The 18,425-nt window shown below is 41.3% G+C and overlaps 1 protein-coding gene across 1 annotated transcript in view; it reads right to left on the bottom strand.

Moving 5' to 3' along the window:
* ahrra (aryl-hydrocarbon receptor repressor a) overlaps positions 1–18,425 on the bottom strand; it is a 37,550-nt gene extending 19,125 nt beyond the window's left edge. The window contains exons 1-3 of the mRNA XM_049749060.2: positions 18,092–18,425; positions 17,732–17,824; positions 16,358–16,539 (exon numbers count right to left, since the gene is read on the bottom strand). Of these exons, the coding sequence (XP_049605017.1) occupies positions 16,358–16,539; positions 17,732–17,793 (244 nt within the window). The 5' untranslated portion in view covers positions 17,794–17,824; positions 18,092–18,425. The remainder of the gene's footprint in view (positions 1–16,357; positions 16,540–17,731; positions 17,825–18,091) is intronic.

Raw genomic sequence — 18,425 nt, 5'->3', positions numbered from 1 at the left:
CAGCTAAGCATAGATATATGGTAATGACATTATTCAAAGTCTATATATATCTTCTAAATTTGGAAAACTGTTAGTTAAAGATAAAACACTACAATGGCTTAAGAAACTTTGAAAATCTTTTCCCACAACAGTGTGTGGTCTTGTCATTCTGACTCGATTTCTACTGCGGTTTCTGAGTTTTAAATAGCTGGCTATATAATCTGTCCATTCTAGGGGAGCACGTCTTGTTTCTGAAGAAATTTTATGGCAAACCATGCAGTTAAAAAAGTACTTTTTTGATATTTTTTTGCAGCGTTTGCACATGGTACAACTTTACTATCAGTGTAAAATATTATACCTGTGGCGAATGTAATGTACATTTTTTTTTTTTTTACTTTCCATGACAGTCTTGTTTTTTTTCTTAACGCTTTCTTTCAGTAAATGAAAACGGACAGCGGCAAAAGTGCATTTACTGTACTGCAGGAAATATGATATGACATCTGTCCCGTAGTCCCGTTTTGTTTTGTTTAATGAAAAGGCAAACGCTGTTTTTTTCTTTTATAAGATAAAAAGGGAGAAAGAGAGTAAAAGATAAAGACAGTCCAAGAAGGGAGCTATCATAAAAGGAACTGAGAGTCTTGTTCCCACTGGACAATAAAAGATGAAGGAAGAAGAAGTCCTTTGTGGCTTCCACTGTACTGGGGAAGACTGTCAGTGGGTGTACCAGATGTGAATCAAACATGCTTCAAGTTTCAGAGTTTTCCTTTTCTTACTGAAGTGGTCTCGCCTCGCATACCTGACATATTATAGATGACAGCTTTAATTGCACGGGTATTTTTGTATTTTGGAAAGCGACCAGGAAAATACGCTAACATATAAACGAGCCTGTACTGTATAAAATGTAAACAAATACGTGGGATGACAACCACATGATAAATCTTTATCAGCATTTTTTAAATAAAAGGATATCCTTGCCCCCTGGCCCCCCTGAAAAAATCCTAGCTCCGCCAGTGCCTGTAATTGTTTCTGTTACATGTTGCTGTTTTAGGTCCACTTTGTGAATCCCTATTAAATTGAGAGAACATTGCGACACGTCAACCTTCCCTGTGGCGAAAAAAGACTGTTGTAGTATGCCACGGAATTTAATTTATGACCATTTTCACAAGTGGAAGCATATCAGCTCATTTGCTCGACATTCAGTACTCAGAGCAAAATCACAGCTGGTCTGAATGTTATTTCCCACTTGCCAGAATCTTTGTTGCATATAAAGCACCATAAAAAAATGTTGTTTGTTTCTTGGAGGATTAATATTGGGTAACATTTCACTAAAATAAAACTTTGAAGAACTTGACAGATGTATAAAATATTGCTTTTTACGACACTGTGGTTGCCTTCCTGTTGCTTAAATTCACGTCGCTTGTCTTTAATCCAAACAAGCTGCTTGATATTGTGCCAGCAAGAACAACACTCTTCTTCTTCCTGCTTCATTGTGTCACTTTATAAAAACAGAACACATTTTAATCCGGCACAACGTGTGACATTAAGAAAAAAAAGCAGAAGTGAAGACTGTGTGTGGAAATGTTTTTGTCTTCTAAAATCCAGGTGTGTCACTTTCACATCCTGAAGGTGTGTGCATGATGAATCCACGTGTGGAATTAATATTTTGTATGATGTGAATTTGTGTGGGCTATGTGGGAGGCAGGGATTCCCTAAAGCAAGTTCACTAAATCCTCACCAGGCACGGATTCCCAGGCATCGCGTGCAGCAGGGTGGTACTGTTGGACTAAACCACGCCCCTGCGCGCGCACACACACACACACACGCTCGTAAGAGAGCCGAGTGTATTGCAACGCTTATCCTAGTGTTATGGGAGGATTGGTGAATTCCCACCATATACTCACCTGTCATCCCCAATTAAATCCATAGCTGTTGTTTGTGTGGCAGAGTGAGACGTCTTATCGCGACGGCATCTGGTTAACCTCAACTCTGCTTCCAAGTTGCACATCGGTGGACGTGCATATCCCCAACTGACATAGTTTGTTAACAAAGAATATACTGTAAAAAAAGAAATGATGCAAAAACCTGACACCATTACAACATTGGATGCACAGCACCTGTGCAAACAGTACGACACAGGCGGGCCTGTTTTGGCAGAGGGGGGGGGACCTTTAATTAGCCTTTAATTAGTCTTATAGCTCTCATATTTCACATACTGAGACGCAGTTGTGGAACAAAATAGGAGGGACGTAAATCATTGCTTCAACAAAATGCCAACTCATCAAACCCATCATTTTCTGTCGTGTGATCAGTTTGGAAAATAGAGACAGAATTTGAAGACGATAAATCATCACCGGGATAGCAACTACTGTGTCACACGAATGGCCGTACGTTGAAATTTTTACAGCACGATGCATGAGCCGACGTCCCTAAATACTCCATGATTTACAGACCACAACTGAAGAGTTATGTAATGGTCAAACATGTGGCCAGTATTGCAAACAAACCGTCGCACGCAACGCCAGAGAGGTCGTCTATGTAGCGTCATGCCACTGTGCTCTCGCTCGCCCGCATCTCACTCTCTCTTGCTCCCAAAGGAGCACTTGCGCGGCTCACTGGGAAAGCGGTCAAACATTATTAGCTCAGCAACATGCCACTGAGTTTTTCCCTGCATAAGTCGAAGCCCTAAATAGATTTAACACTGCGGCCGGAGCACGCGATGTCCTCTGTCTCCATTGATGAGCAATGTCAAGTAGGAAAGTAACCCCATTTTATGTGTGTGTGTGTGCAAGGTGATGGAAGGAAATCCAAAAAATCCAGCTAATGAACTTTTTGTGCTGTGCATACTTTTCCTGCTCTTTCTGTGACGCCCCGAGATGTCGCGTCATGCTTGCGGAGGAGTAACTATAGCATCGGCCATTTGCTGATAGCCGGCCGGCCTGACAATAAACAGCGGTGTGATGGAAAATTTCAGAAGAAGGCCAGACAGGTAGGCGAGGCTCCTTGCGGGGTTGACGGCAAAGAAAACAGGGTGGTCTCAAGATGATGCAGAGATGGAAGTTAACAGCTGATCACAGTCATAGATACTAAAAATTAAATCAACAAAAATCTTTGCTACTCATATGGTGGCTTGGTTCCACAACACTCTTTTTTTCTAACTCTTCCATACATCATTAAATTCACATCCAGCCGCATTTCGACACGTGCGTGGAGAATGAAGCGGCACATTTCGCACCAGCGTGAGAGATGATACACATATGGAGGACGGAGGAAAGGATTGGCACGAGTTGCCGGTAATGTATCGCTCCCAACGGAACGAGTCGCCTGCTCAAAACAAGCCTTAATTGGCTATGATCACGCTAAGCTACGGAGATGTACAGTAGAAGTGACAGCTGGAAAGATGAGAGCAGAAGAAGAAAGGGGGCAGAATTGATGGCGTGATGCAGCAATTTTCGAACTGTAAATAATGTGCGCATGTCACACTCACATAGGCAATTAACTTTTTTTTTTTAATGATAGTGAAAACAACCATGCTTGGCTAAAAACAAAAAGATGATTAATAAAAACTGGGGTCACATGGCAGATTTGTGTGGAGTGGGGAAATCAATTTAATCAACATTTTGATATCAAGATAAATACATATAAATACTCGTTGTTATATTTGCACGGGGAAAAATAAATTCCCATCTATAGGATGTGACTAGTACGAGTGTGTGCAAAAACATGTGGAAAAGCGTGAGAGTCGGCCCGGCCGCCGCCTTGGTAACAAAGATGCCATTTGTCATGAGACAGACCCCGTCGAGTCTTCTCCTCTCTCCTCTCGCTCATCCCGCATCTCGCTCTCAGCCCTTGTCCTGGTATGCCCTCCCCCTCCCCTCCCTCCATCACGCCGCCATCCCTGTTGAGCGACTCATGCATGGATACAATGTGCTCCACTGTGCTCTTTGAAGGCTAGCATTACCGCTCACACGCAATCGGCACGGAACGCTGATATGTTCCTCCCTCTCATTTATCTTTATTTCTGTTTTTTTTTCCCCCTTCTTTAATCCACTTGCCTGTGTTAACCCTTTCCACGACGAGGGCCGTCCTCCAATGTGTCATTTACAAGGCCGAAAAAAGAAAACACCGGCCTTTGATTCCTTTTCTCTTTTAAGTTCCTAAAATTGCTTTTGTGGCGACCGTAGAAGACGACACGCCGCGCGTCCGAATATTTAAGGGAAGATTTTCATTTTCGACTACGTTTTCATTTGTGAAGCAAGTTGAGTTTGCAAATGAATAGCTTGCACCTTTCTTTAATTACAAGTCTGCGACCGCATTGGCTCAACGGCAAGCCTGTTAATCACGTCGAGAGGAAAATGATTCCAGTTGACGAACGATGGCGTATGATTTAATTATTGTAAAGTATTATTGTTAGTATTTTACGGTCACAGTCTTAACCCAATATGGTTTTCTCTTCGAACGTCGTCATAAATTCCGAAATACGCTATGTGCTGTATATAATCTGGCCATAGACAGCATGTAGTCTTTGATTTCAATTGTTTCCTCGTGGTCAAGCTTCCAACAGAGCGCGAGCCGCAGACATTTCTCCTGGATATTCCGAGAGTGCCAGCGCCACATCAGGAATATGATACTTGACGTGTTTTTTTTTTTTTCCTCTCCCGCTGACTGAGTGACAAAAATATTCATTTCCTCCATCTTTTTTTCATTTCAGGCTTTGTGTATGGTTGCTGTACAAGCACGCGATTGAGAACGCTCCTGTGAACTGCCCTTTGGTGTCGCTCCCTTGTGATCTGATGACTGAGACAGAGTAGAATTGTTTGGGTTCCTATAGCGTCATTAGATGAGATTATAGGGGGGGGGGGGGGGGAATCTATTTTCTTTCATTACGCTTTTTATTCTACATGGGACGATTCCAAGGGCTCATGACTGACAAACGCAAAGTATTTTCTAAAAGCGCCATGGAAGTGACGTGTCCCAAATCCCTCGTGGCACCCCTGGTTATTCCCTCCATCAATTCGTCTTTTCACACTCATTCACAGGGGCTTTCGCTCACTCCTCCGCTGGCTTCGACAGATCGTTTTCATAACCACTTTTGCGAGGTCACGGCCGTGTCTGCGGTAGTCACGCAAGGCCCTTCGCCTGCTCAGTCAGCGTTGCACATACGCACACATTATGCTTTAACCCTGTGTTGGAAGGGGACAGCGCGCCAGCTTCCCCCCATGCAGCCGCAACAGACACTCTGAAAGGGTCAGCATGTCTATTTTTGGCGTTGGGTGCTTAAGGCATTCCATAGCACACTTGCAACCTGTGGCTGCAGGGTGGGAATGCAACTGGCTTAAAATGAGATTAAGCAGACTGACATTGGGTGATGAAGCAAGCTGTCACTTCAGGTAGCATTCTGCTACAGGGGGGAGGTTAGAAAGCAAAATTAAACTTAACCAAGGATTAGCCAACATGTGGTACGCGTCCAGATTATTGCTGTTAATGAAAACAAACAAACTAAGACTGCAAAGAAAAAAAATGCCTTTTTGTTAAGGTAATAAAAGGCTTGGAAAAAAACCCCACTATATTTTACACAAGTGCCAGAAAATTCACAAACTTGATTTGAAAACTAATTGAATTTAGGAAAATGGATAAAAGGAAATAAAAACTAAGTCGAATGAAAAGTCAAAAAATGACAAAATGAAAAATTTTTTTTTTTAAATGCTCAGTTTGGCTCATGTAAACTTTCAAGCACGCTAGCTTGTTGTATCCTTTGACATATATTCATTTTGCAAATGGAAAATAAAACCTTGACTCCTGCTGAGTAGTGATTTTGTAACGGCAGCTTTTCCAGCTCATCAACTCTCATTTAGTGACGACTATCCCCAAAGAGGAGCGAGCAGAATATCAACAAGACAGCTCCAAAACGGCGTAGAAATTGACAACAGGTTTGGCTAAGAAAGGTTTCCACGGGAAGAAATTCAAGTAGCTGGGGCGAAAGGCTCGCCAAGAGGAACAAGGTCGGGGCCCTGAAGCTTTCTGGCAGGTATTAAGTTCCTGCTATCCATCCAGCTGCTGAGTAAATACATGAGAATCTATTAGCTGAAGAAAAACCTTGCGATATTTGTTTATACTCGATGACATCTAACAAAACCACGGCCAAGATGAAATGAAGCTTGCAAATAAACATGACAACACGATGCGCACCCTCCCGCAACCACCAATCTCCTTCTAGTCCAGTTCAACCCAGCCCCACATTAAATTCACTCATGGTATAATCTGATTGCGTGACATGTTGACCTCATTGCAGGGGTCCTCTTTTAGATGCGCTGTGCTGCTCACTTAGAAGGGACGTTTCATGTCGTTCCATGTGATGGAATTGCTTCTCTTTACTGATCGGTTGTGGGAATGAGGAAAGGGTTGGGGTGATGAAGCGGACATGTGAGAAAAAAAACTAGAGTAAGAACAATGAACAGAGAGGGGGAGCTGTTTTCAGAGTTAAAGAATTAAACACGAAATTAAAACTAATTAAAAAAAAAACAAGGAAGCTCTAAAGGACACAACAGAATTTCATATGAGAAAAATTTTGAAAAAAAAAATCTATTGATTAGCCAATCCCGTCATGATGATGTTAATTATAAATTACCACTCGACCGCTCCACCTTGTTTAGACATCATAGAAGGGTTTGTTTGCTTCTCTGGAGCAGTGACGAGAAAAAGGAAAAAAAAAAAAAATCCCTGAAATTCCCTTGTTTATTTACATGCTTCCTTGATGACAGAGAATGAGTCACTGGGCAAAGATAACCAACCTACACTTTGTAAACAACACGATTATTTGTTGTGGTTCACCGTAGCAATCATAACTATGCCCCCGGTGGCTTGTTTTGAATATTAATCACTTGATAGCTTTGTTGCCTAAGCCACAAAATACAAAGACAACAAAATCAAATATGAACAGATGGTGGAGATGATGCTCTTTAGCCACAACGGACTGAGCAACTGACCAGCTTCTGCGCGCTCACGACGGTCGGCATTTCTAAATCCGCCGTAGCATGATCATGGCGGTGACTAACTCGTTTAGGGACACATTGAGGATATTTTTTTCTGTGAGTTTACGCAACATTGCGTGAGAAGGAAAGGGTATCCGGTGGATCCAATTGCCCTGTGTGAGTGTGGCAGCGCCTCCATGAATGTGGCCTTTGAGTGGCAAGACGCCAGTAGACAGCCTACACTTATAGCAAATCTGTGAAAAAAAAAAAAAAAGGCCCGATGAGACTTCAAACTGCTGCAATTATGTTCTCCTCCTCCCCCTCCCATGTCTTTCTCTCTCTCCCTCTCTCTCTCGCCATGAGTCAGGAGGAAGGATTCTCCAGTCAGCTTTTGTTTACACTCATATTACTCATGCGAGGGACTGTGACGTTTCACCGCATCAATTTCAGTTTTATTTCTCAAAAGACGAAGAAAATATTACGTTGGTTACTTCTGAGTTTTTTTCGCCATTTGTAAATGTTTGTTCCCACTTTTCAAACACTTTAATTGCATCGAGTGGATTGATATGTTTCTTGTTTACTCCGATCCGGATTGGCTGTCATCTATGTGGAAGACGACTATAATGCAAAAATAATAACAAATTAAAGTGCTAGGCTTTTTTTTTGTTTTTTGGGAGGGGGCGGGGTTACCGAGGGCAAACAGGTCACCACACTCGCACGCACAGGAATAAATCCTGTCTGCATGTTGTCTTCTTTTTTTCTTCAATGTTTTTTTTTTGCAGTCTTGCCGTTAACCATACAAAGGCTTGCAGAGAGAAAAAAAAAAATGAAGAAATATTTTTCTGAAGGTATACAGAAAGCCCCTAAAGAACCTGACTAACACTATGATTTACTCGCTTCTAATAATAGCCGCAAAGTCACAAAAATGCATTGCTTCTCATGTTAATCCTGCAATAGGAAGTGAACTGTCTCTCAAACTGGGTTATCCGCTTTTTGTTGTTGCCCGGAAAATCAAATAAGGCCTCACGGCGAACATCTGAGAGGCGAAAAAAAAAAAATGGAGGTAGCCGAGTTCCATTTGCGGAACAGATCTTTACATGACAGTGGCTTAGCAGCATGTGTGCTTTAGTTTGAACTTACTGTATAGCGCAGATGGAGATATGACACCCCTGGCAGTTATATGGATGTAAGTCAGCTTTGATTTTGGAGCTATATTTACATCAACAGCCCAACAATGTCGCCTGTCACATCAACATCTTTGTGTGTGTGAATGATGTTTCACAGCCAGTAAACTAGGTTAGATTAATTTGTCAAACTGTGAAACTTTCAAACCTGAATTTTGGGTGGCATTCAAGCACGACAACGATTAAGAATTTTATTGGACTCCTCTAAAATTGCCAAGGAAAGCATTGAAATGTGTTAGGTCAAGAAATGCGCCACGATGAATCAACTGTGATTGAGAAATAATAGGAGTGCCGCATGAAAAATAGACATTGGTCTGACCACATCCAGCTGAATATTTGTAGGAAAACAAGGATTGAAACTCAGTGCTCTGACTGTATGCGTGTGGGTGATGCATATTTAAAACATTTGCAATTTGATGATGAAAACAAACCCTGGCACATTAGCATGGAGAATTTCCTCGCTCCGCACGCAAACTTAGAATAAGGGAGGGCTGCACGGCCGAGTGTGTGATGTGTGTGCGTGAAGCTGTGGGCGAAAAGCTAGCAGCTGTTTAAATTCAGCGCTCTCCACAACATGCCAATTTAAACATGATCCTCATGGACGGAGAAAGAATTTGACACACTCGCCGTCGCTTTCTGTCACTTTCTATATTCTTTACAATATTTCAAAAAGAAACTATATTGCACTTTGTATAGCGCTGAGTTGACTTGAAATATAAAGTGACTTCCCTGGCAGCTCTGGCAACCGGTATGAAACATTTGATCGGTTGTCATGCGTGTGCTTTAAGAGGTCATGCCATTGTGCTGGTGAATAAATCATCATGCTTAGAGCTGGCGCATGAACGGCGCGCTAGTTTGATGCCGGTGGCGCCGAGTCGAACGAGGGCACAAACGCACGGGAGCCGACATTGACTCACGTCAGCCCATGATCCGAATAATACGGAAGATGAATTGCAAGTGAGCTGGATTAAAGATTCATTTCAATTTTTTTTCTGAATATAAAATGATGACAATTTGCAATTTTAGTAATGACTTATGAATTTGATGCACAATTTGTTTTGGCGGGCCACATAAAATGATGTGGCGGGCCGTACCTAGCCCCCGGGCCTTGAGTTTGACCCTTGAGTCAGCACACACCTGCCATCATTTAAAGTACCCTTGAGTAATCCCAAATATAGTTCAGATGTTATAGAAAACTATTATTTCATTCTTTCTTGTGCCAGGGTTTTGAAATAATTCTTGTTCATATAAAATATGGATCACAAAAACCTGACTTCCAAACAGGGGTGTGTACACTTTTTATATAAGAAATAAGTAGAAGTATTTGTGCAAAATTAAAAGTCCTAACTCAACTCCTACACTTAAGTGAATGTTAGAAGGAAATATGGCAGAATCTATGTATTCAAATCTGGACGGAGAGATTATTTTTGTCACACATTCCCCTAAAATCCCAACATGCATTTCAGCCATGTCACAGCTTTGTTTACTGTCGAACACTTAAAAATACACCTTCCATTCTCCCAGCGAACAAATAAAGCCCGGGGGCTTGAAGGACAGAGCGAAGCGCGAGTCACGCAACCAACAGCTCCTCCCCCCCCCCCCCCCCCAATTCTTCCTCTCTGCCATCTCGCTCGCTCGTTTTCTCTCTCGCTCTCGCTGTTGCTGTCAACATACTCGCTATCCTGACGAACTGGATACCTGACTGACTGCATGAGACATTTTCCCTCCCCGTCAACACAATATGTGGCTCACGGTTGTTTGCTTTGTCTGTCTTTGCTTGGCGACAGTGTGAAATGAGGACAGACTGTCTTCTTTTATCATTTTTTTTCCTTCTCGCTCTGCCCTCTGCATGCATTATTTTGTCATGCGCACTCGTTCGATCATAATTCGGCAGGGAGCAGGAGTTCAATGAGAGTTCAGGCTGCTCCGGGTGCTCAGCGCAAGGCCACGGCCTGCTAGCCATTAAAGCGCACACAAATGTATTTGAAATGCCTCTTGTGTCACATTCCCAATTTTTGAGTGGGATAGTGAATCTGAAATTTGAAGAAACCCACTCAATTACCCTGACGCTGATTTTACACTGCAAGTTTTTCCAATTCTGCTGTACCGGGTCAAATGCCACCTTTGGAAACGAGATGGATTTACTTTTGAAAACAACAACGGAATGCGCAATGAAGTTATTGGCCTCCAAACATAAAGTGACAAGCAATAATAACAGTCTGTTGTACAATAGGCCCAAGCTGTCAACAAGAAGATAAAACCTACAAATGCTCATCCCGCCATGTGAGTTTTATTGCCAATAATAACATATCCTCGTTTTCCATGTTGGCCCATCACGAGGCTACAAATTTTCAGAAGCAGTTAAGCCCAAATGAAAACAGCAGCGGTCACTGTTGTTGCTGTTTTTTTTTTTTTTTTTTACTGCTTTGTTTCACGTTGTTATTCTTGTATTTAAGCGTTTGTCATTGTGAAACCATATCGTGCCAGAGCGGCCGTGTCACCGAGTTCATTCATCAACCAGCGTGAATAGGCTCTCCGTTCGCTCGGTTTAGCCATCAACAGATCGCATTACCGACACCACTGAGCTTTTTATGCGGGTGGCCACGTTAAATTGGTTGTGCCGTAGCTAATAGGCCTCGGGTTCTCACTGGGAGGAAAAACTGAGGGCCGTTTGAGGATGACGGCCAAGGTTTTGGTTCGGAGGAGAGAATCTGTGTCATGACATCAATCGTTTTCTTTGTGGTTTGTCTATTCACCATGCAAACAGAAAGAGGGAAGGATGCAGACAGCCAAGTCTTTATTACCAGACACATTTTTTGCATGTTATGAATCCTAAAAAAACATATTAAAGGCTTAAATTTAATGGAATACATTTTTGTTTTGATTTAGAGTTAATTGATTTTGTTTTAATTCATTTAGACCTCCGATAACGTGGAACATTTGGGAAAAAATGGAAGCACTCGGATGCCAGTTCACATAAGAAAATGAGCATCCATAACAAGTTTAAAAAATGGGCTTTTGACATGTGGTTTAGGGCAGTTCTTCATTCTGCATGCTGGCATAGAGATCAACCAAGTTTGTTTGTTGTGTGGTTTCTTGAATCTAAACTGTAAGTGCACTTTGCAAACCGAAATGGTTTGAAGTGGGGGCAAAGTTTTTATAGGCTGACTTGTTTCTATAAAAGTGATCAATAAATTAGCTTACATGACAATTGTCAACCTAAAAACAACTGACCCAGGTTCAATCGAATTGGGGTTTGGCGAGTCCAGCGCCGACCTCCCGCCAAGGTCAGACAATGGCAAACATGATGATGTGTTTGTTTTAAAAAAAAAAACCACGCCAGTTCTGTAAATTCTCCTATTTTTTTGTGCAGACTTTTTTTCCCTTCAATCCCATCCTCAATGTCCATCTAATTTTATCTTGGTCTCATTTTTTTTTAATCCCACAAAAACTTGCCGGGGGTGTGTAGACTTGCCGGGGGTGTGTAGACTTTTTCCATCCACGCCATGTGCACATCTACAGTAGGATCCAACAAGGTGTTCCTATTAAGTGCATCTAATCTCCATCGTGCTTGTTGCTCTCCTCGTCATTGCTCTCTCTTCCTTGCGCGCTAGGCGGTAGCTGTGACAGTAATTACACAAGACAGCCTCCAACAATAGTGTTGGGCCAACAAAGCCTTCTGCTCCCTCTGCATGAGTTCTATTTGTCTCTTCACACTCACTCAAACTCAAACACACACTCTACCCATCTGTTTGCACACACACACATACGCAGACACGGCAAAGGACCACGCCTCCCGTTGCCGCGCGGCTGCCACTAGCTGTTACAGTTGGCGTCTAACAGGGGGGGGGGGACCCCCTTGGCACTGGTTTGAGTAATTCACTTATGGCCTTTTGTGATCCCGCAAGGCTTTGTTGGCCCCCAAACCAATAGAGACCAACTTCACTCAAGCGAGTTCAGTGTCTGTGGCACGAGAGGCCAGGCAGGGACAAAGCGAGTGTCATGCCTTTGATTCGAGCAACTAATGAGTTAACTGTGAGGATCCTAAACGCGTACGGCGGCGTCTCTATTCATGCTTCCCGACATACAAGGGATTAGCATGGCTGGCCTGTTGTGCTGGTTAACAGCTATTGTTTGGCTGATTACCAGGGAGCGGGCGAACACACATACATGAGAGGGAGGGAGGGAGGGAGGGGTTGTGCCGACATGCAACTAACGCGCAATTTAGCATGAAATCTTTGCACAGATAACTAAAATGTTCGATACGACAAAAGGGAGCCAAAGAGCGTTATTGATCCCGGACGAGAGACATGAGAACGTGTCATGAAAACGATCATGAATGAATGAATGCAATTTTTATTTCAGTATAATATCTAGACTGAGTGATCAACGGTCTTTGATTTTTGGATAACCAAGCTAAAACAAATTTCCAAATTGTGTTTTAATTTAAAAAATAAAAACATTTAAAGCAGATTTCCTCAAACTCAAGGTTGTTTTTAACCAAATTAATATTTCTGGACATTAAAATTCAATTCGGCATCCATAAATAAGACACACCTGATTGATTATAAGGCACACTGTCAATTGTTTGTCTCAATATTGATCCCTGGCATTGGATCAATTTTAGGCCTTCAAACCGCCGTAGTCTGTCAGACGGTTGAAAATAAAAACCCGTTTTTAAAGGCCATCCTGAGAACTTGCGTGAGATTTGTCGGAACACGTTTCCACGTATGAAGCCTACATAAAGCTACTTTGTCTGCACAACTTGTAGCACGGAATTACAGACATCGCATGTGGAGGAAAGAGGAAGGAGAAAAGCCTGAGCGCTGGCATTTAGCCTGATCACGCACTCTTGGTGAAGACAAAGAGGTGATTTGCTTTCGTAGAGGTCAGTGAAAGAAGGAGAAGCACAGGAGCTCGTAAGGGGGGGGGGAAAGAAATAACATGTTCGACGTGATCCGAGGAATACAGAGAGACATTAAGCTGGTGGGCAAGTGAAGGAGAAGACAATGGACTCAAATGGTTGTCACGTTTGAAGAGCATCATCACGCAGAAGAGCAAATCTTCTCTGCTTCAACAACCGATTGAGAGATTCCAAAGCGTTTTCTGCCCGGGTGCTCCTCATCAATACAAATACGAAAGCCTGGAAATGTTATACGAGAAAAGCGTGAGAATGTGAAACCGCCGACTCGGCATAAAAGTGCAAAGCCACGGTTTTGGTGCGGCAAAACAACACTTCGGTCCACTTGGCTGCGAGCGCGTGACATTTGGCATTTAGCTGCCGATGCTTTATAACGAGGAATTCCACAAAACAGTACGTAAGCATTTCTTCACAGCTCGCCACATTGACACTTTTGAGTTGAACTGATTCCTGGTGATTACTCGCTCGTTGCGCTCTGGGTGACTGACTCTCGGGTCGGGTCAAACACTGGGGGTGGGGGGCAGATGCAAAGGCTTGATCGCTTTGAGTGTTCTCTTCAGAAAAGACGCTGACAAATGAGTCAATGAGCTGTGCAGAAAAGGAGACAACATACACCCGCTCGCCATATTATGACCACTTGGACAAGCTAATGAGATCCAAGACCGCCTTTATAAAGATAATGTAATCCTATCTACTGTGAAATTATTTAAAGATGATGAACGAAGATAGAATCACTAAATACTGTGTCACTGAATTGTGAGGCATGCATGAAAATTCAAATCAGTTTTATATCTCATTAATCAGAGGATGAAGTCTATTTACTTGAATTGACTGTAATTTAGTTTATGAATTTAATCTTATTTGTTTACTTTTGGGGGAGGCTTTATTTCAAAGAGGAAGATAGAAATCACAATGTGTGATCAGCAAAATTTTTAATTTGGCGGAAAAAAAAAATAGGGAAGCTAAGGGAAAGTGTTTTGTTGCGTTCACCTTTTGCTAAATGACGGTTATGATTTATGATTGCGGCATATTTTTAAAAAGTGAGACCTTTTAATTTTTTTATTAATATTTTTGGAAAATGGAATAAAATCCATCAAAGTGTGAAAATAAGAGAAAATCACTGGTGTGATTTGATCTATTTCCTCAATTGTTGCATAACTGTCTGCTGTCTGTAGAATGACGTCATTAATGGCGTGGGCCCGATGTGAGGCTGTGGTCTCTGCGGCCTTTCTCTTCCTCTTTCAAGGCACCTCAAAAAAATCGTGCATTTGAAGTGATATTTTTAATATATTTGCACGTGCAATCCAGTCCGGTGGTCTATGTGAGTGTTATGACAGCTATGAAAGACAACTGGGTCTTTAACAGACACACACCCTGCTGACACGGGGATTGGATATATTTATATTTTAGGTATTTATTTGAGTGGCACCGTCAGTTAGTGTTGACGGATGGACCGATCATTTGTAGGAAAGAAAAAATATAAGCTATGTTTATGTTTGATATTGTATTTGGTCAAAATGTGCAAATGAGTAGAGGTATGATAATGCCATCTAAGATATCCATCATGTAATCATTTTACCACTGAATGAAAGACTATGATTTTTTTCATTTTAAATGTATCTTTCTTTCCAACGTCCTAACTTCCGTTTGTACGCTTAACTGCCAAGTACGTAATTACAGGTAATAATTAGCAATCAGTCTGGAAGCCTCAGGCATGAAAGAGAGTCCACATTATTTCTCAACTGTAAAGTTGGATCATATTTTTTTTTACATTTTATTTCCCTTTTGATTTATGTCCAATAATTTTCCAACTACAAATTACACTACAGAAAATATGGTTAAAAAAAAACTCTCCAACACATTCCGAACCAATGATTCCTTTTTTATAATAACAGAGAATTTGCTGTATTCTTTTAAATGTCTTTCATAAATTTAAAACCAAGAATGGGTAATTAACAAAACAATCCCAGTTCTAATATAACAATGAAATGCAGTCAAACAAACAGACTCCCCAAAAACTCAATTCAAAGGGAAAAATAGACAACTGGGGCAGAAAGATAATGAAGGAGGGATTGTTAATCCTGAGAGTAAATATTTAACAAGCTCAACAATTACTGTGAAGCCTGTGGGCCTAACATATAGGAGGTAGTCAGCTGACACACACACACATGTATGTAAAAATATATATATATATATTCTAACAATCCCATCATTTTTACCTTGTCAGTCCCACTAAATACAGTAATAAAAATTACAGTTTTTTAAAAGGGGCAAAGAATCCTCAATCCAGTCAAGTCTGTGCTAACCCACATAACTTCTCAAAGTCCCCCCAGTGGACATAAAGCAGAAGTACAAGCGCATCCGTGGAATAAACTTTGGATACTATCTATTGGTGGGAAAATAAGAGAAAGTGTTGTCACCATTATTATAATGTGATTGTTGTTCTATAGTACAAAAGATCATCGGGTCAGTGCAGAAAGTATTCCAAAAGAAAGGGCTGCAAATTTCTTCCGAACTAAAGGGCTCCGTTCCACTTCCAATTATTTTCATTAGTCGAGCATCAAACGACAAGTGAGCAGGTCAATTGCCGCTGCTGATAAGAACCCTGACAGAAGTAGAGCAACTCAACAGAGAGCCTTTGATAATTATTCAAAGTTGATGAAAAATGAGTCCAGATCTTCTTCTAGTCTGCCAAAAGTCTACCTTGCCTTCACTTTCGACAGCTTTTCACCACACTTTCACACTTTCAACTGTCGTTTTCCTTGACTTTACAACTCTGTCAACACAGATCACAAGTCTTCCCAGAGGCAGCCGTTGTCGTCGAGTACTTATTCATGAGATGCTTTTTATGAGCCCAAACAACTTTTATAGCTAAATAGGTAAAACAGGTAAGCAGGTGGAAATTGGCTCTGCCTGACACTCCCACTCAGCGAATGTTCGAGAGAAACAAGGAGGAAGAAACCGATGCCATCAATTATAAGCTTAGTGTGTTTTTTCAATGTCTTTAAACTTTTAATTATTATTTCTTTCAAACTGCAACAACAGAAGCGCTCCGGTTACTCATCTGATATAAAATGAAAAGACAGATTAAATCCAGTGTAAATTTTGAACCGTTTAGCAATAATAAATTGCTGGCAATATTGCAGAATATATTAAATACGAATATAGTTCGTACTGCAACAGCACACCTTTCAGTTCTGAGAGAAAATGTTTTATGTGAAAATCACCCTTAGAAAAACAATTGTGCAAGAAATTGTTTAATACTTGGTGTGTTATTTTAGACACACACAAATGTCATTTCTTACCTTGGAAGAAACTCTTGACGCGGAGGTAGGAAACTGCAAGGCGCAGCACAGACAGTTTGTCCAGTTTGGAGATGACATCCGGCGGGAACGGCAGCAGGCTGGCCAGCCGGTCCAGCTCGGCATTCAGCCTGTCCCGGTGCCGCTTGGACGGGTTTGTTTTCTCATTAGCAGACGACGGTTTCCTGGTGAGGTGAGTCAGTGAAAGATTTGGAACATAAACACTTTTCACCATGCCATTTTTTCCTCACACACTTGCCTGAAGCATTGTGACAAGCAGTGGGAAATAATTTATGTCCGTGAAGCTTAACTTTTTGGGGCAAAATGAAATTTTGACCTTTTTATTTTTCCAATATAAAGCTTACTGTCATCTGTTTAAGCCCTGATGGTCTTGCTCCACAAGATAAAATGATCGATTATTGGCAAGTTTTAAAAAGTCTGCCATGGAAAATATATATTTGACTTGTTGTTCTTGGCAGGGACACGTGATCATCTCTGCAAATGTCCCTGCCTTAGAACTTTTCCTGCAGCCTTTCTCGGTGCACCACACAAAACTGTTTTGTTCTTCCTCCAATGACAGCAAATGTCTTTACAGGGAGAAAAAAAAATATGATTTAAGCACTACAATATAGCTGTCCTGAATGTCATGAATTATATATTTGTATTCACTGGGGCTTTTTTTATCCTTAGTTAAACTCAACAACCCTTAACAGTCATTTGGTCTATTGTAAATTACAAAAAAAAAATTACTAGCTAACTGATGCTGACTTTTTTTTAGTTAAAGTTAATTAGTTTTATGTCAACACTGATGATATATTAGTTGTAATGCCTAAATGTTTAACTAAATAATACTGGCCATTAGACTTGTAGCTGATATATGCATTTGATAAATGAAACTGGAGAGTTTGAAAATTAACTGAATTAAATTGATGACAATACGTCACTGGAGGATTTTGCTGCATTATTTAAACGCCTTAAAACTGTTACTTTTATTTCTTTTTTGGTCACGCTTGAAATTTTAATGTTCAACTGATTTAATATTAATGAAATGATCCGACAAAATTTGACTGCTGGGTGGGGTCATATGCTGTTCTAAAATGTCAACAGCATCAAACACAAGCTTTTGAGCCTGCAGCAACAAAACAATTAGTGTATGTTCAAAGTCAACAACATACTAATTACATGCAGACAAGAAAAAGTCATGTGATCCATAAACAGACAATTGCTTGTATCTTATAGTTGAATGCTCATGCTGTTTTGGGTTAAAATATCACAATAGCATGTTTCACTTAATATCCTTGCAGCCTGGTTGCAGGCCTCCTAGTGAAACGTGCACCCATGATTCTGTTGTCAAAAATAGAAAATATAATTCTTAACTGCTTTTGGACGGGCTTCCTCCGCTTTCTGCCCGCGTACATGCAGTCTCCAGGAGGGATCATGATCTTGCGCTCCGTGGAGGTAACAGGTGCGCTGTGGAAGGAGACGCCAACACACAGATGCATACGAGGGACTTTTCAACCTTCCATGTAGCTCCCACTTTGTTTTGAGACTCGAGAGAAGTTGCTCAAACTATTTCAAACGATTATGTCTAGACAGCAACTCCAATGAATTACAGTGTAGGTAGATTACATGCAAACTACTAAATGGTTCAAATGAGAAAGTTGTGGGATAAGTCAGAAAAGCAAATTTGCATATTGACAAGCTCAGCAAAGAAATAAAATGTAAAAATTTACTCACCCGGACACGCTGTGGTTGTCAGTTAAGTCCAGTATAGTGTTTCAGTGGAGTCACATTAAGCGTAAAAAAAAGATAGATGTGTCCCAGGGGGGGTTGCACCCACTTAACAGGGGCAAGTGATAAATCCACGGGAAAATCAAATAATCGAAGAGTTTACAGCTGATGTTTTCATCAGCTTTGTACTGCTCGCGGCAGATGTTGCCTGATGCTTTATACCCAATTGAGTCGCCTTCACTTCCTCGCCTTTCAGGTGGCGGATTCCTCTAAATGACATGTCGAGCTCTTCGCACGCAACTCCGCCTCACAAACAGTGCGCGCGCACGCCACGCGCACA

The sequence above is a fragment of the Syngnathus scovelli genome, chromosome 18 (genome assembly GCF_024217435.2).
Source record: "Syngnathus scovelli strain Florida chromosome 18, RoL_Ssco_1.2, whole genome shotgun sequence".
In the NCBI taxonomy this organism is placed as follows: domain Eukaryota; kingdom Metazoa; phylum Chordata; class Actinopteri; order Syngnathiformes; family Syngnathidae; genus Syngnathus; species Syngnathus scovelli.
The sequence above is the reverse complement of the archived record's forward strand: the minus strand, read 5'-3'. Positions and strand labels throughout refer to the sequence as shown.